General features: G+C 48.9%; 1 protein-coding gene across 1 annotated transcript in view; it reads right to left on the minus strand.

Annotated features, from left to right (window-relative positions):
• LOC311240693 (E3 ubiquitin-protein ligase SMURF2) overlaps positions 1 to 21232 on the minus strand; it is a 212832-nt gene that overhangs the window by 13812 nt on the left and 177788 nt on the right. Inside the window, exons 12-13 of the mRNA XM_084329266.1 lie at positions 10692 to 10950; positions 7347 to 7548 (exon numbers count right to left, since the gene is read on the minus strand). Coding sequence (XP_084185392.1) covers positions 7347 to 7548; positions 10692 to 10950 — 461 coding nt within the window. The remainder of the gene's footprint in view (positions 1 to 7346; positions 7549 to 10691; positions 10951 to 21232) is intronic.

Here is a 21232-nt window from a genome sequence, read left to right on the forward strand (position 1 = left end):
CCATGTTCACGTCTTAAACTCATACTGAGGCCTTAGTTTTGGTTTTAAATTGCATATCATCATTCATTTTTTTTTTTTTTTATCCACTTTTTCTCCCATTTTTCTATATTTTCTCCCATCCCAATTTCGTATCATCCAATTCAACCCTCCCCTGTCACGAACGCTGTTTCTTGCCTCCCACAAGCCGGCTGCAATGTGGACTAAGTCATACATAGCACAAGTCCCCTCCGGTACTTGAGGTAACAGCAGTCGCATCTTTTCACCTGCGCAGCTCGATCTCTCAGTGGCGAGGAGTAACGCGTGGGAGGCTCACGCTGCCCCCGACACTTCCTGATTCTACTGCGCAGGCGCACCAACCGACCTGTAGGAGTCGCTTGTTCACAACGTTCGATCCCCACCCTTCAGTTTTCCCTCCCCGTAATACGGCCAATGTGTATTACTGCGGACGACCAGCTAAACTGAAAACAATGTGGAGAGCTGGATTCGAACACGCGAATCCTAGCGTCTCCACACTGGTGGCGAGTGCCTTGCCCACTACACCACCTAGCCGCCCCAGATCATTCATTTATTTATTGTCACACAGAGCAAAAGAATTTTGCCAAAACAAACCAATAGTATCCAGCTGCAGAACGGCAGACCAGCCACACTCTCAGACCCAAACGCATTTCCTTTGATTTAATTATACATAAAATGATTTATGTCAAGGATTGCAATACCTTGCTTGAATTAAGTTAACTTTTCACCTGGATAACGTCAACATTCAGGGTGAATGTAATGTGAGAAATTGGGATAACATTTTTTTATTTAATTTTTGTATCGGATCGGGAAAGATCAGTATCGGTAGATTCTCAAAATCACATGATCGGAATCGGATCGGGAGCAAAAAAATGTGATCGGGACATCCCTATCTCCGGCAGAGATATATTGTAACGTGGGTCTAGATACACACTCGAGTGCATTGGATCGCTTTCTAAACGCAAGAATCAATATGATTTCGGCGTTTATTGCGTCATACAAACGGAAAATGGATCTAGCAGATCGACATCGAATAATTGGATTTATTTTCCTCCAGACTCATCGGCGACATGCAAGAGGAATCTAACGTTATTTCCAGCTTGATTGTCCATTTATTTCACTGCAATCAGTCTGATCAACGTATCAACCCATACTAAAAAAAAGCCGTTACTGACAATCAAGGAATTATAAACGACCCCCCCCCTTTCCTTCACGCATGATGAAGCATAATGTATACCGATCATATACATTTGAATTTTTTAATATAGCGTGTATGGGAACAAAACGCCAATCGATTATGTATAATATGCGTCAGGGCCTATAACTCGCGTTTTAGGAATTACTGCTCTACACTCTAAAAACATACTTATATTCACGAGGGTACTAACACGACAATGTATGAATGGAAAAATATAACGTTCCCAGTCCCACATCCGGAACGATAGATACCCGATGTTGAATGGGCCATAGTAATGTCGATATAGCTATAATATTTAAAAAGTTATAGCCCTGCAAAGAAGGTGAGCGACTCCATAGGCTTACAGCGCTGGCAGAGAGTGGGCAAAGATGGGCATACTGCATGGCAGACAATGTGTTAAAGTTCAAATTAAGGGCATTTTAAAGAATGAGATGGGAGAATGTCGATGCTTCACTGCATAATGTGGTGTTATATTTTATATTTTTAACTTGACCTTCTCTCCCCAGCAACCTCCTGCAGGGCCTCACCTTCCATCCTCTTTCTGCCTCTTTACCCTACCCTCCAATCTCCCCCAATCCCATTCAATCTGATTGGCTGCAGCTCAAATGTATCCCCTTGCCTCACTTTGCCTTTTATGTCTCTGTCTGTGTTTTGTGTATTTTGTATGTTTGTTTTTGTTTTGCTGCCATTTTGGCCAAGTCTTGCTCAAAAAAGAGATCTTTGATCTCAAGTGACTACCTGGTAAAATAAAGGTAAAATAAAAAAAAGAAGTACCTTGGAGGAGGAGCCTATAGTAACAGGAGTACCTTGGAGGAGGAGCCTATAGTAACAGGAGTACCTTGGAGGAGGAGCCTATAGTATCAGGAGTACCTTGGAGGAGGAGCCTATAGTAACAGGAGTACCTTGGAGGAGGAGCCTATAGTATCAGGAGTACCTTGGAGGAGCCTATAGTAACATGAGTACCTTGGAGGAGGAGCCTATAGTATCAGGAGTACCTTGGAGGAGGAGCCTATAGTAACATGAGTACCTTGAAGGAGGGGCCTATAGTATCAGGAGTACCTTGGAGGAGGAGCCTATAGTAACAGGAGTACCCTGGGGGAGGAGCCTATAGTAACAGGAGTACCTTGGAGGAGGAGCCTATAGTAACAGGAGTACCTTGGAGGAGGAGCCTATAGTAACATGAGTACCTTGGAGGAGGAGCCTATAGTAACAGGAGTACCTTGGAGGAGGAGCCTATAGTAACAGGAGTACCTTGGAGGAGGAGCCTATAGTAACAGGAGTACCTTGGAGGAGGAGCCTATAGTAACAGGAGTACCCTGGGGGAGGAGCCTATAGTAACAGGAGTACCTTGGAGGAGGAGCCTATAGTAACATGAGTACCTTGGAGGAGGAGCCTATAGTAACAGGAGTACCCTGGGGGAGGAGCCTATAGTAACAGGAGTACCTTGGAGGAGGAGCCTATAGTAACAGGAGTACCTTGGAGGAGGAGCCTATAGTAACAGGAGTACCTTGGAGGAGGAGCCTATAGTAACAGGAGTACCTTGGAGGAGGAGCCTATAGTAACAGGAGTACCCTGGGGGAGGAGCCTATAGTAACAGGAGTACCCTGGAGGAGGAGCCTATAGTAACAGGAGTACCTTGGAGGAGGAGCCTATAGTAACAGGAGTACCTTGGAGGAGGAGCCTATAGTAACAGGAGTACCCTGGGGGAGGAGCCTATAGTAACAGGAGTACCTTGGAGGAGGAGCCTATAGTAACAGGAGTACCTTGGAGGAGGAGCCTATAGTAACAGGAGTACCTTGGAGGAGGAGCCTATAGTGACAGGAGTACCCTGGGGGAGGAGCCTATAGTAACAGGAGTACCTTGGAGGAGGAGCCTATAGTGACAGGAGTACCTTGGAGGAGGAGCCTATAGTAACAGGAGTACCTTGGAGGAGGAGCCTATAGTAACAGGAGTACCTTGGAGGAGGAGCCTATAGTAACAGGAGTACCTTGGAGGAGGAGCCTATAGTAACAGGAGTACCTTGGAGGAGGAGCCTATAGTAACAGGAGTACCTTGGAGGAGGAGCCTATAGTAACAGGAGTACCTTGGAGGAGGAGCCTATAGTAACAGGAGTACCTTGGAGGAGGAGCCTATAGTAACAGGAGTACATTGGAGGAGGAGCCTATAGTAACAGGAGTACCTTGGAGGAGGAGCCTATAGTAACAGGAGTACCCTGGGGGAGGAGCCTATAGTAACAGGAGTACCTTGGAGGAGGAGCCTATAGTGACAGGAGTACCTTGGGGGAGGAGCCTATAGTAACAGGAGTACCTTGGAGGAGGAGCCTATAGTAACAGGAGTACCTTGGAGGAGGAGCCTATAGTAACAGGAGTACCTTGGAGGAGGAGCCTATAGTAACAGGAGTACCTTGGAGGAGGAGCCTATAGTAACAGGAGTACCTTGGAGGAGGAGCCTATAGTAACAGGAGTACCTTGGAGGAGGAGCCTATAGTAACAGGAGTACCTTGGAGGAGGAGCCTATAGTAACAGGAGTACCTTGGAGGAGGAGCCTATAGTAACAGGAGTACCTTGGAGGAGGAGCCTATAGTAACAGGAGTACCTTGGAGGAGGAGCCTATAGTAACAGGAGTACCTTGGAGGAGGAGCCTATAGTAACAGGAGTACCTTGGAGGAGGAGCCTATAGTAACAGGAGTACCTTGGAGGAGGAGCCTATAGTAACAGGAGTACCTTGGAGGAGGAGCCTATAGTAACAGGAGTACCCTGGGGGAGGAGCCTATAGTAACAGGAGTACCTTGGAGGAGGAGCCTATAGTAACAGGAGTACCTTGGAGGAGGAGCCTATAGTATCAGGAGTACCTTGGAGGAGGAGCCTATAGTAACAGGAGTACCTTGGAGGAGGAGCCTATAGTAACAGGAGTACCTTGGAGGAGGAGCCTATAGTAACAGGAGTACCCTGGGGGAGGAGCCTATAGTAACAGGAGTACCTTGGAGGAGGAGCCTATAGTAACAGAAGTACCTTGGAGGAGGAGCCTATAGTAACAGGAGTACCCTGGGGGAGGAGCCTATAGTAACAGGAGTACCTTGGAGGAGGAGCCTATAGTAACAGGAGTACCTTGGAGGAGGAGCCTATAGTAACAGGAGTACCCTGGGGGAGGAGCCTATAGTAACAGGAGTACCTTGGAGGAGGAGCCTATAGTAACAGGAGTACCTTGGAGGAGGAGCCTATAGTAACAGGAGTACCTTGGAGGAGGAGCCTATAGTAACAGGAGTACCTTGGAGGAGGAGCCTATAGTAACAGGAGTACCTTGGAGGAGGAGCCTATAGTAACAGGAGTACCTTGGAGGAGGAGCCTATAGTAACAGGAGTACCTTGGAGGAGCCTATAGTAACAGGAGTACCTTGGAGGAGCCTATAGTAACAGGAGTACCTTGGAGGAGGAGCCTATAGTAACAGGAGTACCTTGGAGGAGGAGCCTATAGTAACAGGAGTACCTTGGAGGAGGAGCCTATAGTAACAGGAGTACCTTGGAGGAGGAGCCTATAGTAACAGGAGTACCTTGGAGGAGGAGCCTATAGTAACAGGAGTACCTTGGAGGAGGAGCCTATAGTAACAGGAGTACCTTGGAGGAGGAGCCTATAGTAACAGGAGTACCTTGGAGGAGGAGCCTATAGTAACAGGAGTACCTTGGAGGAGGAGCCTATAGTAACAGGAGTACCTTGGAGGAGGAGCCTATAGTAACAGGAGTACCCTGGGGGAGGAGCCTATAGTGACAGGAGTACCTTGGAGGAGGAGCCTATAGTAACAGGAGTACCCTGGAGGAGGAGCCTATAGTAACAGGAGTACCTTGGAGGAGGAGCCTATAGTAACAGGAGTACCTTGGAGGAGGAGCCTATAGTAACAGGAGTACCTTGGAGGAGGAGCCTATAGTAACAGGAGTACCTTGGAGGAGGAGCCTATAGTAACAGGAGTACCTTGGAGGAGGAGCCTATAGTAACAGGAGTACCCTGGAGGAGGAGCCTATAGTAACAGGAGTACCCTGGGGGAGGAGCCTATAGTAACAGGAGTACCTTGGAGGAGGAGCCTATAGTAACAGGAGTACCCTGGAGGAGGAGCCTATAGTAACAGGAGTACCCTGGAGGAGGAGCCTATAGTAACAGGAGTACCTTGGAGGAGGAGCCTATAGTGACAGGAGTACCTTGGAGGAGGAGCCTATAGTAACAGGAGTACCTTGGAGGAGGAGCCTATAGTAACAGGAGTACCCTGGAGGAGGAGCCTATAGTAACAGGAGTACCCTGGGGGAGGAGCCTATAGTGACAGGAGTACCCTGGAGGAGGAGCCTATAGTAACAGGAGTACCTTGGAGGAGGAGCCTATAGTAACAGGAGTACCCTGGAGGAGGAGCCTATAGTAACAGGAGTACCTTGGAGGAGGAGCCTATAGTAACAGGAGTACCTTGGAGGAGGAGCCTATAGTAACAGGAGTACCCTGGAGGAGGAGCCTATAGTAACAGGAGTACCCTGGGGGAGGAGCCTATAGTGACAGGAGTACCTTGGAGGGCCTTAAAGCCCTGCAGTGGGACCCTGGAGGAGCCTATAGTAACAGGAGTACCTTGGAGGAGGAGCCTATAGTGACAGGAGTACCTTGGAGGAGGAGCCTATAGTAACAGGAGTACCTTGGAGGAGGAGCCTATAGTAACAGGAGTACCTTGGAGGAGGAGCCTATAGTGACAGGAGTACCTTGGAGGAGGAGCCTATAGTGACAGGAGTACCTTGGAGGAGGAGCCTATAGTAACAGGAGTACCTTGGAGGAGGAGCCTATAGTAACAGGAGTACCTTGGAGGAGGAGCCTATAGTAACAGGAGTACCTTGGAGGAGGAGCCTATAGTAACAGGAGTACCTTGGAGGAGGAGCCTATAGTAACAGGAGTACCTTGGAGGAGGAGCCTATAGTAACAGGAGTACCTTGGAGGAGGAGCCTATAGTAACAGGAGTACCCTGGGGGAGGAGCCTATAGTGACAGGAGTACCTTGGAGGAGGAGCCTATAGTAACAGGAGTACCCTGGAGGAGGAGCCTATAGTAACAGGAGTACCTTGGAGGAGGAGCCTATAGTAACAGGAGTACCTTGGAGGAGGAGCCTATAGTAACAGGAGTACCTTGGAGGAGGAGCCTATAGTAACAGGAGTACCTTGGAGGAGGAGCCTATAGTAACAGGAGTACCTTGGAGGAGGAGCCTATAGTAACAGGAGTACCCTGGAGGAGGAGCCTATAGTAACAGGAGTACCCTGGGGGAGGAGCCTATAGTAACAGGAGTACCTTGGAGGAGGAGCCTATAGTAACAGGAGTACCCTGGAGGAGGAGCCTATAGTAACAGGAGTACCCTGGAGGAGGAGCCTATAGTAACAGGAGTACCTTGGAGGAGGAGCCTATAGTGACAGGAGTACCTTGGAGGAGGAGCCTATAGTAACAGGAGTACCTTGGAGGAGGAGCCTATAGTAACAGGAGTACCCTGGAGGAGGAGCCTATAGTAACAGGAGTACCCTGGGGGAGGAGCCTATAGTGACAGGAGTACCCTGGAGGAGGAGCCTATAGTAACAGGAGTACCTTGGAGGAGGAGCCTATAGTAACAGGAGTACCCTGGAGGAGGAGCCTATAGTAACAGGAGTACCTTGGAGGAGGAGCCTATAGTAACAGGAGTACCTTGGAGGAGGAGCCTATAGTAACAGGAGTACCCTGGAGGAGGAGCCTATAGTAACAGGAGTACCTTGGAGGAGGAGCCTATAGTGACAGGAGTACCTTGGAGGAGGAGCCTATAGTAACAGGAGTACCTTGGAGGAGGAGCCTATAGTAACAGGAGTACCTTGGAGGAGGAGCCTATAGTGACAGGAGTACCTTGGAGGAGGAGCCTATAGTGACAGGAGTACCTTGGAGGAGGAGCCTATAGTAACAGGAGTACCTTGGAGGAGGAGCCTATAGTGACAGGAGTACCTTGGAGGGCCTTAAAGCCCTGCAGTGGGACCCTGGAGGAGCCTATAGTAACAGGAGTACCCTGGAGGAGGAGCCTATAGTAACAGGAGTACCTTGGAGGAGGAGCCTATAGTAACAGGAGTACCCTGGAGGAGGAGCCTATAGTAACAGGAGTACCTTGGAGGGCCTTAAAGCCCTGCAGTGGGACCCTGGAGGAGCCCGTGACGAACTGCAGCAGTCGGGCCCTGCGCTCCTCGTCGTACGACTCCACCGCCTGCCAGAACCACTTGACGATGTTGCTGTCGGTGGTGCAGTGCTTCAGCCGCGTGTTGGACCTCCAGTCGCTGATGTCGATCTTACCCAGGCCACAGACGATCAGCTGGACGGCACACAGGACGACCGTGGATGAGATTAGATTATTCAAGTACAACAGAAAAATAAGTTTGGCATCCAACCAGAGTGCAAACGTAACAGTGATATATATACAGGTGATTAAACTGGGGATAAAATAATACAGTACCGGTCAAAAGTTTGGACACACCTTCTCGTTCGGTTCAAATGGGAAAATGTGTCCAAACCTTTGACTGGTACTGTATATAAATGAGTAGTACTGAGTAATAGTGCTGATCAGATGCGAGTACAGAGTTGTAGTATTAATATGTACAGTGATACAGGTATAAAGACACTGACAGTAGTCAGCAGCGTAACTAGTAAAAGTAGGTAAGGGATATGTACAGATATATAGTAAAAGGATTATATGCAGGTATATACAAACAGATATATATATATATATATATTATATATAATAATGACAATAGAATGACCATATATATTTATTCTTACCATACATATATATATATATGGTAAGAATAAATATATATGGTCATTCTATTGTCATTATTGTTGTTATTATTATTATTGTCTGGTGTTGTTCTGTTTATTATTATTATTATTATTATTATTATTATTATTATTATTATTATTATTATTATTATTATTATTATTATTATTATTCTTGTATTATGTGTTGGCATGTTTTGTTTTATCAATGTAAAAAAGAGAAAGAAAATAGATTTTTTTGATAAAAAAAACAAAGAATAAATATATATATACACAGTATATACAGCACTATCTAACATGCTATCATACAGAATGATATGGGTTATATGCAGGTGTATAAGTAGGTCTATAGAAGGTTATATGCAGGTGTATAAGTAGGTCTATAGAGGGTTATATGCAGGTGTATAAGCAGGTATATAGAAGGTTATATGCAGGTATATAGAAGGTTATATGCAGGTATATAGAAGGTTATATGCAGGTGTATAAGTAGGTCTATAGAAGGTTATATGCAGGTGTATAAGCAGGTATATAGAAGGTTATATGCAGGTGTATAAGCAGGTATATAGAAGGTTATATGCAGGTATATAGAAGGTTATATGCAGGTGTATAAGCAGGTATATGCAGGTGTATAAGTAGGTCTATAGAAGGTTATATGCAGGTATATAGAAGGTTATATGCAGGTGTATAAGTAGGTCTATAGAAGGTTATATGCAGGTATATAAGCAGGTATATAGAAGGTTATATGCAGGTATATAGAAGGTTATATGCAGGTGTATAAGCAGGTATATGCAGGTGTATAAGTAGGTCTATAGAAGGTTATATGCAGGTATATAGAAGGTTATATGCAGGTGTATAAGTAGGTCTATAGAAGGTTATATGCAGGTGTATAAGTAGGTCTATAGAAGGTTATATGCAGGTGTATAAGCAGGTATATAGAAGGTTATATGCAGGTATATAGAAGGTTATATGCAGGTGTATAAGCAGGTATATAGAAGGTTATATGCAGGTCTATAGAAGGTTATATGCAGGTGTATAAGTAGGTCTATAGAAGGTTATATGCAGGTGTATAAGTAGGTATATAGAAGGTTTCAGGTCCCAGGCCCTGTACTCATGCTCACTGACACGGCTGAACTGGCAGCAGACCGCGTTATAAAAGTTATCGGTTACAGCCGGGGTTTAGCCATCGATGACGCCTCAAAATGTCCGCTCTGAAAAAAGGGCCGTAGTGTATTTAACCCTTTCATTGCCACGCTACAGAAGGTTAACCCTTTTACTATCACACTACTACCGACGGTTAGGGTTGACCTGCTGTTGTGTGGCAGTGAAAGGGTTAACCTTCTGTGTGTATTGTCACAGTGAAAGGGTTAACCGTTTGGTAGTGGCGCGGCAGTGAAAGGGTTAATAGGGATGTAACGGTATGACAATTTCAACATCACGATTATAGTGACCAATATCAGTATTATCGCAGTATTGTTAAAATGTGCTAAAGATGTTCAAAAGGTACTGATGTACACACACACTAAAATAATTTCACCAAGATTTATATTGAAAACTGCAAATAAAATAAGCAGTACTATGCACTTTCTGTTTGCATAGATTTTATTAGTGTTATGTTTCAGGTGAAGTTTCTTGTTCACCTAAGACTGTACTAAAATGTTATCGTGTGGTGTTATGTTCACCTAAGACTGTACTAAATGTTATCGTGTGATGTTTCTTGTTCATCTAAGACTGTACTAAATGTTATCGTGTGGTGTTATGTTCACCTAAGACTGTACTAAAGGGGGGGCAGGTGGCGCACGGAGATTACGTTCATCACCAACACCGGGAGACACTAGGATTCGCCTGTTCGAATCCAGCTCCCGGCGTTGCTATCAGCTTGGCTGGCCTCTCACACTGATACAATTGGCTGTATCAGGGGGTGGGAAAGCTGAAGGGTGGGTCCTGGGCGTTGTGGACAGCGACCCCTACAGTTCGGTCGGGGCGCCTGCTCAGCGAGGGTTGGAACTGAGGAGAGATAGTGTGGCCTCCCACACGCTACACTCTCCCCGGTGAGAACCTGCCCCTGCCCCAGGCTGCACATGCGTCGGAGGAAAGCATGTGACAGTCTCCGGTCTCCCGGACCAACAGTAGGGGAAAGTACGCAACAACCAGGAAGGGTGGGATGGGAGAAAAAAAAAACGGGAAAAAGGAGGGGAAGAAAGATAACAAAAAAAAAGAAAAAAAGACTGTACTAAAATGTTATCGTGTGGTGTTATGTTCACCTAAGACTGTACTAAAATGTTATCGTGTGGTGTAAAAATGATATTCTCCTTTGGTTCATTACAATTGACTCAAGACGCAATATTTCTGACACTGGAAATACATTCCTGAGATCCATAGATGTCCCTAGATACCAAGAACATGCAACACGACAGAAGGTTAGCCCTTTACTATCACACAACCGACAGCGATGCTCCATCATATCGTCACAGTGAAAGGGTTAACCGGCTGTCGTGTGGCAGTGAAAGGGTTAAGATGTTACATCCTAATGTGAAAAACCATGATTACATGTTCTATGCCTCATCTTACCTTGGTCTATTTTATGCCCATTTTATGCCTATGTCTTTTTTATTTATTTTATTTACTGCTGTGAAGCACGTTGAGCTGCACTTCTTGCATCATCATTATGATCATTATTATCACCTCGAGCTCCTTCTCGTCGAAGGCCTTGAGCAGGTGCTGGGGGATGACCTCGTTGAAGCCCTTCTGCAGGGCGAGGAACTGGGCCTCGATGCCGCGCAGGAAGCGCCAGCTGACGTACAGACGCACATACTCCTTCTTGGTGTCCTGCGTGACCTGGATGCTCTTGCCGTTGGGCTTCAGCTCATGCTGGATCATCTCCCCGTAGGCGTGGTGCTCCACGCAGAAGGTGTGGTCCAGCACGCCCGTGATGTCGTTGTCCCTGAGGGGGGGGGGGGGAAGACGGGACCGTATAGGGGGGGTTGTTATTGGGGAAAAGGGGAACATCGGATGTTTTCTTAGCTTAGCACAGGTGTGCTGAAGGGTCTGCAATTAGGTAAAATTAGACCTAAAATAATCCCCCTTTAAGTTAATATGTGGGAGTTAAGTTATTATTTACCACATAATGTTACACTGTCTGCCTATTGATGGCATCTCAGGTTATATGACGGTGCTGCCATCTAGTGGGCCAGAGGTGGTAGTGTTCCCTCGTATCTGCGTCACTTCCTCTCTATGAGCTTATTGACGTTGAACTTGACCGGACACGCAAGAGAGCGGACGTACACACAGCGTTGCTCTCGTTAACGTTATAGTTTGACGGTGACCAAGTATGTAAAGTGGCTTACCAAGCGGACATTATACCACCAAGAGAGAGTGAGTTTTAATACCCAGCTAATTTGATGTTTAGTAAACGTCATGGATTAGCATACTACAGCGGACTATAGTATTCCCCATCTATCGTTACCAGTTAGCCGAAGCTAGCTAGCTCGGCGCTAATACCTAAAGTAGCTTCGGCTCATGCTTCGATAGCTGTTCTATACTGGACATATCAGTCGATATATAACACAGACCAGAGAACATTTAGATAGGGTCTGTGTCGCTGTAAAAGGAGTAAAGGACACAACTAGTCCTAAGAAGTAGCCATAGCAGTAGCCTGTGGTATCAGAGGGGACCAGCGTGTCTGCAGCAGCTGTCGGCGTGCGCCGTGCAGCACCACGGAGCGGAGCGAGACACTCGGACCACCACAGCGGAGCATCTGGTCTGCAGGAGCAGACTGGTGGCGCCTATTGGACCGGGCAGCGTCTTCCCGCCCTCATCAACACGCAGCGGTCTACTACTCCTCATCACCTCCATCTCTCTCATCCTGCAGAGGGAATTGTTCCTCTGTCACAGTGGTAACCGCGGCAACGTTTGGCCAGAACACTTTATTAGAACTATTTGGGCGCCCATCTAAATTTAGTAATAGTATTTAATTAGGCTTTGTGTAACGTGATAACAATATTTTTGTATGTATCTTTTTTCCCCTTTTTTGCTTATATAAAAGCATTATGATTCAAACAGTTTCCTCGCTCTTTCTAGTTTAGGTGACTCCATTTTAAGTTATTCACTCAGTTGTGTATTTGGTACAATTAGTTTAAGAGTTAAGGCATCCTACCACACCCCCTAAGGTGATAATTATATACAGTCCTCTAAGCTCCCGCACAATTTGGTCCTTCGAACCGGATTTAAACCAGATAGGATGTCACAAAAGAGCGAGGTAGGTTCAAAGGGCCCCCCCCCCCCTTCCCTGAAGGGAAGACACGTGCTCCTAGGGAGCGTAGATTACCCTCCCGACTAGATGACTGTGTTCTGGGTACACCCAGTAGCCCTAGTTCGGAGAGCAATCAGCATGTGCTAAACACATCAGCTGACCGGACAGTAGGGGACTTTACAACCCAGACGGCAGGCACACCCCAGCTAGTAGAGGGTGCTGCTGCCACACCACAGTTAGATCAGACGGCAGGCACACCCCAGCTAGTAGAGGGTGCTGCTGCCACACCGCAGTTAGATCAGACTCTGAGAACAGAGTCAGACCCGACTGACACCCCCCAGCGGCCTGAAGAGAAGAAGAGACACCAGGTGGCAGTCTCATGTAGTAAAGACATAACTACCTTCTCGCCACTGGATACCGCCAACCAAGATGAGTATGATGAGCAAGATGAGTCTGAAGAAGAAGAGGAGAGTGACTCCGCTGAAAACGACTCGCAACCTGGAGAGGATATCAATCCCCCAGACAGAGTGGAGCCACGCGGCAGGCAGGACTTCAATCACTTCCAACCGGGAGAGTTCTTCCTAGACACTCGCAGAACTAGTAGGCCCCCCAGCAGAGCACAAAGCAGAGGGAGCGTTACCAGCCAAACAGGATTCATATTCCAATGCATGCAACAACAACGCGAAGATGCGCTCGACAGAGAGAGAAGAGCCGCGGAAGCACTGGAGCGGGAGCGCGATAGAGCGGCAGCCCAGGCCTTGGAGTACACCCGGCTTGCTACCGCCCAACTGCAATCGGCCTCTGCCTCCAGGCAATCATCAAGAGCATCCACTAGGAATAACTCACCCCAGCGCCGCCAGCCTGAAAGGGAGGAGCACCCGGCTACGTATCCCCGACCCCGAAGAAGGGACAAGGCCGACTCCGAAGACCTGGAAAGGCGACTGGCTCGTCTGCAGGAGGAATATACGGCACCAAGAGAGGTGCCACCCCGCTCTCAATGTGAGCGGCTACCCGCCACACACAGAGCAACCTCCAGATCCCATCAACATTGGCCTGTAACTGCACCGGCCCCTAGGTACGACCCGCTCCCACAGCGCCCACCAGGGAGCGCCATCCCATTCTTCAAAGACAATTCTAGAAGTCAGTACCATGACATGAGGATGTGTCTGGAGTTCCTCCTGGGCGCCGCCAACCACAGCGAGCAACAGAAGTTCCTCGAGCTGTCTATGCACTGTACGCTGCCTGCGGCCAAGCTCATATGCACTGCCAACGCATACTCCCCCACCCCCTATACTTCGTCGTCTCTCCAGGCCCTGGACGAGCGCTGGGGACGCCCGTGGGACCACATATTGGAGGAGATCCACGAGCTGGGAGAAATGGCAGACATAAAGGACGACCACGCCCTGGACGCATACTCCTTGAAGGTACAGGCTCTGGTGAGCCTCCTGACGTTTCAAGGAGCCGCCGGCCGCACTGAGCTCTATGCAGGCTCCAACGTAGAACGCTTCGTCAGGAAGCTTCCAAAGGAAAGGGAAGAGAGGTTCCGACGGGAACACGAGCGTCTCCACCCCCAACAGCCACTGTCTACCCTGATGGAGCTCTCAGAGTTCCTGAAGTCGGAAATGAGGCACATCCGCCTCCCCAAGCGGGAAGAGCCGAGAGGCAGTGGACGAGACAAGTCCGACCGAACGGGGCGGCCCGTTAGGGTGCTGACCACCGTACATGAAACCAGATCAAAGGAGCACCAAGGGCCCCCGAAAGGCCAACGAGGCTTCTCCTCCCAGAAGAAAGGAGAGAAGAAGACTCCGCCGCCATGCCAGTGCTGCACAGAGGTCCACTGGCTAGACAACTGTCCCGTGTTCAAGGAGAAGACTACAGAGGAAAAGAAACAGTGGATAATAGAGAATAAGCGGTGCTGGAAGTGCGCCCGTGAGCACAGAGCAAAGGACTGCACCCTCAAGGGACCCTGCAGACAGAGCGGGTGCGGGAAGATCCACCTCACGGCCCTCCACGACCTCAACAATAGAGACGACAAGGCTAAGCCTTATGTGGCGGAAGTCCGTGATGAGCCCTCTAGAGAGCTACGCAACTACTACGTGGGCCCCGTGAGAGGCAGCACTCCCCGCGTGCTGTTGAAGATTGTGCCGGTGGTCCTGCGGAACCGCGACAAGACTCTGGAGACCTACGCGGTTATTGACGATGGCTCGGAGCGCACGCTGCTGATGCGTGAGGCTGCCATCGCCCTTGGACTCGTGGGCGACGCAGAGGAGCTGGATCTCCTCACCATCCAACCAGGGCGCACCACTATTCAAGGAGAAAGTGTGGCCCTCACCCTCACACCGGCCGGACGGCCGAAGGAAGTCTTCAAAGTGAGCCGCGTATTCACAGCTGCCGGGTTGTGCCTCTCCAGTTACGGCTACCCGATGGAGTCCCTCATGAAGAGGTACCCACATCTCCGTAATCTGGGGATCAACGCTGCAATGGAGGTGAAGCCCACCCTCCTGCTCGGCTCCGATAATGTGAACCTCACTTTACCCAAGCACATCATCCCGGGTCCACCCGGATGTCCCGTCGCCCTGGAGACTCCGCTAGGCTGGACCCTGCAGGGCCCCATCAGTCTAAGAAATCTGAACGCCCGTCAGACCCACTGCCTCTTCATTGGAGCGGGGCACGAAGACGAGGCATTGCTGGAGAATGTTCAGAGGTTATGGCAGCTGGACATTGCTCCATACAAAAACGAGAAGATACACACCCGCTCCAAAGAAGATAAGGCGGCGATGGATCTTCTCCAAGCCAAGACCAAGCGTGTCTGCGTGCGCGGTGTCCTGAGATACGCCACACCGCTCTTGAGAAGAGAGCCCATGCCGACCTTCAAGGTTCCCCCAGGAGTAGCGAAGCCGTGTCTGCTTAGCACTGAAAGAAGACTCAGCAGAGACCCCGAGACGGCTGCCGCCTACGCCACAGAAATGAGCAAGCTCATAGAGTCTGGACTCGTCAGGAGGCTGAAGCCTGAGGAGGCGGAAAGGAGTACCGAGTCATGGTACCTTCCACACCATAACGTTAAGCACAACGGAAAGAACAGAGTGGTCTTTAATTGCAGCTTTCAAGTGCGCCAGCAGAACCTCAACCGCTATCTCCTGCCCGGTCCGACTCTGACCCCTCCTCTCCTCGGAGTCATGGTGCGCTTCCGACGACAGAAGACCGCCATCAGTGGCGACATCAAACGCATGTTCCATCAGGTGTGTTTGCTCGACGAAGATAAGCCACTCATGAGGTTCTTGTGGAGAGAAAACCCAGACGACCCGGAACCGTCCATCTATCAGTGGGAGGTGCTGCCCTTCGGGACGACCTGCAGCCTGTGTTGCGCCACCTACGCCCTGCAGCTTCATGTCGACGACGGCACCGCACCCCCCGGAGTCTCCGATGCTGTCCACCACAGTTTCTATGTGGACAACTGCCTCCACAGCGTGGAGACCGCGGAAGAGGCCTACAAGCTGGTGCATGACATACGCACCTTCCTGGCCACCGCTGGCTTTGAGGTCCGCCAGTGGGCCACCAACGACCCTGAGGTCGTCCGAGACCTCCCAGACGAAGCGAAGGCTGACAGCAGCGAGACCTGGCTCTCCCAGTCAAGTGAGGACGCCCAGGAAATGACTCTGGGTCTCCTCTGGCGTTTCAAGTCTGACACCCTGTGTTACCGGCAAAAGAAAATCGAAACTCGCCATTACGTAACCAGGTCGATCTACAGTACTCTGGCGAGTCAATATGACCCGTTGGGTTACATCAACCCCTACACGACTCGTGCCAAGGCTCTGGTCAGCGAGCTGTGGACTGAGGCGAAGGGATGGGATGACCCCCTACCAGAGACACTCGGGGCGAAGTGGAAGAAGTGGGAAGAAGAGCTCCCCACCCTCCAACAGATCGAGTTTCCCAGGAGCTACTTTCCCTCGAGCGTCAGTCTGACCGGCAGCCAGCTCTCCCTTCATGTATTCTGTGACGCGTCTGAGAAGGCATATGGTGCAGTAGCGTACCTGCGCGCGGTGGAGCCCGACGACACAGTCCACGTCTCCTTCATTCTTGCACGCTCAAGAGTTGCACCCAAGAAGCAGCAATCCATTCCCCGGCTGGAGCTCTGCGCAGCTCTAAGTGGAGCCCAGTTGGGAAAGATGCTGAAGGAAGAGCTGCACCTCCCCCTTCACGCGGTGTCGATGTGGTCTGACTCCACAACAGTCATCCAGTGGATCCAGTCGACTTCGTGCAGATATGAAGTATTCGTAGGAACAAGGGTGACAGAGATCCAAGAGCTTGTGGGGATCAGCTGCTGGCGATACGTTTCGACAGATGTCAACCCGGCGGACGTGGTCACCAGAGGTGCGACCCTCGAGGAATTGGCACGTCCCAACCTCTACCACCGTGGACCCGACTACCTACGCAAGCCAGAAGAAGACTGGCCTTCTCCTCCGAACTTGGAGAACGCAGAGGTGGAGGTGGAACTTAAGAAGTCCATCTTCTGCGGCCTCACTGGACTCCAAGACCCTTCAAATACTGACGGTCCCAAGGTTGAGGATTGCCAGACCCTAGAAGAGCTCCAAGTACGTACCTTCCACCACCGGAACCCCGGTCCCGGAGACCCGACCCCTCTCAGCGCTGACGACTACGCCGCAGCTGAGATCATGTTGCTGCAGAGGGTGCAGCGGGAGGTCTTCCAGATCGAGATGGCGTGCTTGGGACGGAAGATGGAGCTACCAAGAGACCGCAAGCTGAGGCTACTGGCCCCCGAACTGGACGAGAAAGACCTCATACGTGTCGGAGGCCGCCTACGACGGGCTCAGGGCCTCACTGAGGACAGCAAACACCCCATCCTACTCCCCTCGAAGCATCCGGTGACTAACTTGGTGATTCGTCACTATGACACCAAATTGTATCACCCTGGAGCGGAGCGGCTCTTCGCGGAGCTCAGGAGAAGGTTCTGGATACTTCGCGGCCGGGAGGCTGTGCGGCGTTACCAACGGTCATGCACAGACTGCCAGAAGCTCAGAGCCCAACCCATCATGCCACGAATGGCTGACCTCCCATCCTGCCGCCTCCGTCTCCAAGAAGCGCCCTTCCACAACACGGGCATGGACTGCTTCGGGCCCTTCACCATCAAGGCGGAGATCGGGAAAGCAACTGCTAAGAGATGGGGAATCATCTTCAAGTGCCTCACCACGAGAGCCGTCCATCTCGAGGTGCTGGCTGAAATGACAACAGACAGCTTCCTCCAGTCATTCCGTCGATTTACTGGAAGGAGAGGGCGACCCCATACCTTATGGTCTGATCACGGGACGAATTTCAAGGGAGGAGAAGCTGAACTCATCAAGAGTTACCACCAGATGAGTGAGGAGTTGAGGGACGAGCTGGCCTCCCAACAGGTCACCTTCTCCTACAACCCTCCAAATGCACCCCACTTCGGTGGAACGTGGGAGAGAGAGGTCAAGTCAGTAAAGGCTGCTCTAGCAGCCGCGCTCAGAGGACAGGTTCCGAAGGCAGAGGTCTTCAACACCGTGCTGGTGGAGATTGAAGCCATTCTGAATTCCAAGCCACTGGGGTACGTCAGTAGCGACGCGGCCGATCTCGACCCCATAACACCCAACAGCCTTTTGATGGGGCGGCGAGACGCGGCCCTTCCCTTTGCGGTCTACGCCTCCACCGAGATCATCGGCAGAAGACAATGGAGGTATAGTCAGGCTTTAGCCGACCAATTCTGGAAGAGGTTCACCACCGAATATCTCCCATCGCTGCAAGGCCGCCGCAAGTGGATCACTGAAAGAGGCAACCTAGAACCAGGAACCCGTCATGATCGTGGATCAGGCGCTTCCCCGAGCCCGCTGGCTCACCGGAGGGGTGAAGAGTGTGGTAAAAGGGCAAGACGGAAGAGTCCGCTCTGCTATCGTGGATGTCGGAGGAAGAACATACCACAGACCAGTGGCTCGACTGATCCGACTACCCCCGTACTCTGACTCTGACCAGCCTGAGTGACTACTAGACATTCAGCAGACCTCAGTACTGATTAGCGCCGCAAATCAGGGGGCGGCTGTGCTGAAGGGTCTGCAATTAGGTAAAATTAGACCTAAAATAATCCCCCTTTAAGTTAATATGTGGGAGTTAAGTTATTATTTACCACATAATGTTACACTGTCTGCCTATTGATGGCATCTCAGGTTATATGACGGTGCTGCCATCTAGTGGGCCAGAGGTGGTAGTGTTCCCTCGTATCTGCGTCACTTCCTCTCTATGAGCTTATTGACGTTGAACTTGACCGGACACGCAAGAGAGCGGACGTACACACAGCGTTGCTCTCGTTAACGTTATAGTTTGACGGTGACCAAGTATGTAAAGTGGCTTACCAAGCGGACATTATACCACCAAGAGAGAGTGAGTTTTAGTACCCAGCTAATTTGATGTTTAGTAAACGTCATGGATTAGCATACTACAGCGGACTATAGTATTCCCCATCTATCGTTACCAGTTAGCCGAAGCTAGCTAGCTCGGCGCTAATACCTAAAGTAGCTTCGGCTCATGCTTCGATAGCTGTTCTATACTGGACATATCAGTCGATATATAACACAGACCAGAGAACATTTAGATAGGGTCTGTGTCGCTGTAAAAGGAGTAAAGGACACAACTAGTCCTAAGAAGTAGCCATAGCAGTAGCCTGTGGTATCAGAGGGGACCAGCGTGTCTGCAGCAGCTGTCGGCGTGCGCCGTGCAGCACCACGGAGCGGAGCGAGACACTCGGACCACCACAGCGGAGCATCTGGTCTGCAGGAGCAGACTGGTGGCGCCTATTGGACCGGGCAGCGTCTTCCCGCCCTCATCAACACGCAGCGGTCTACTACTCCTCATCACCTCCATCTCTCTCATCCTGCAGAGGGAATTGTTCCTCTGTCACAGTGGTAACCGCGGCAACGTTTGGCCAGAACACTTTATTAGAACTATTTGGGCGCCCATCTAAATTTAGTAATAGTATTTAATTAGGCTTTGTGTAACGTGATAACAATATTTTTGTATGTATCTTTTTTCCCCTTTTTTGCTTATATAAAAGCATTATGATTCAAACAGTTTCCTCGCTCTTTCTAGTTTAGGTGACTCCATTTTAAGTTATTCACTCAGTTGTGTATTTGGTACAATTAGTTTAAGAGTTAAGGCATCCTACCACACCCCCTAAGGTGATAATTATATACAGTCCTCTAAGCTCCCGCACAACAGGGGTTCTCAAACTTTTTTCTACCGCAAACCTATTTTATTTAGGATTTCTTTTGGCGACCCCACACACTTAATGTATCGCGTAATTTCAACGTGGAATTTAGGAGTATCAAAATAAAAGCACACATTGTTGAACTTGATCGTGCATATTTATTAGAACATTTTATTACAGCACTATGTTATCAATACACATTTATAAAACAAGGCAAAATTAGCCAAAATATGTTGCCAGAACATACAAATAAAATAAAAATAAAGATTTTTTTAATTATTTTTGTTTTTACTTGCCAATGCGCAACCCCACTGTCCCCTACCCATGACCCCACTTTGGGTCGCGACCCGTAGTTTAAGAACCGCTGGCTTAGCACAATGAATGGAAGCGGACATGGCCGGTTAGCCTTCGGGAGAGGTGTGTTTAGTTGGACAATGCCTAGGCTAACCTGCCATGTCCGCTTCCATTCATTGTGCTAAGCTAGGCTAACGGGCAGCCAGATAGCTTTCTACTGAACGCACAGAGAGGAAACTGGTATCTATCTTCTTGTCTCTCTCTCTCTCTCTCTCTCTCTCTCTCTCTCTCTCTCTCTCTCTCTCTCTCTCTCTCTCTCTCTCTCTCTCTCTCTCTCTCTCTCTCTCTCTCTCTCTCTCTCTCTCTCTCTCTCTCTCTCTCTCTCTCTCTCTCTCTCTCTCTCTCTCTCTCTCTCTCTCTCTCTCTCTCTCTCTCTCTCTCTCTCTCTCTCTCTCTCTCTCTCTCTCTCTCTCTAAGCTAATTTCCCAAAATGTTGCTGTGTTCTTCTAACTGGAGAATGACTGATTAACTCCACTGTGTAGATCCTTTTTAAAGCCACTGGAGGGCGCTGTTATCATGGTATACGAGTTAAGGGTGCTAGGTGAAGCAATTTACATGTATTGATCACTTTCTATTGCCAATGAGTGATGGCAACTTAAAAACTGAGACCTCCCACGACTTCCTGGGTTGCCTATAACAGCCTGTGGACTTATTTATATGTAAAGGACTTAATAACAGCGAAATAAAAGCGTAGAATAACAATTCAATAACAAGTTGAGTACCACTTGCTGGAAGAGGAAACACTTATTGATTATGTATTCTAAGTTTTAATTTAGAGATCATCATAAAGATCATCACAGACAGGCAGGCAGACTTTCCTTTAGTAAGTAAAGAGAAGATCTAATGTAGCTTACGCCAACTGTGCATGTACAACTTTTTTCTTTTTTTTTATTGATATTTTTTGCACAAATCTCTCCAATATTCAACATACATCTTTCCACAGCACAATATGCAACGTCCAAGATTTGTCTTTTTCTTTTTTTGTAAGAACATACAAAAGACTCATACAAATACATTAAAAACTGACATGGAAATTAAGAAAAAACGTATGAAAAAAAAATACTATACATTGTGCATATATATCCCTGATGCACATAAGTTACATGTAGGCCGATCTACCTGCGAGCAGGTATGTGCTGCATCTTCTATCGGGATGCCATCCTTCTCCATAGTGCATGTGAGAGGATGCGTCTCAAATATATGTAGGTGTGCATGAGAGCATGCATGAATGTGTGTCTCAGATATATGTATGTGGGTACGTGTATCACGTAAGTATGTGTGTATGCCTCATACGTGTGTGTGTGTGTATCTTTCAGGTATGTGACTGTACTCTTACCTCTTGTGTGTCTCGTATCCATGTGTGCCTCTGCCCCCTATGTGAGT

The sequence above is a fragment of the Notolepis coatsorum genome (genome assembly GCF_963971535.1).
Source record: "Notolepis coatsorum genome assembly, chromosome: 14".
NCBI classification, from domain to species: Eukaryota; Metazoa; Chordata; class Actinopteri; order Aulopiformes; family Paralepididae; genus Notolepis; species Notolepis coatsorum.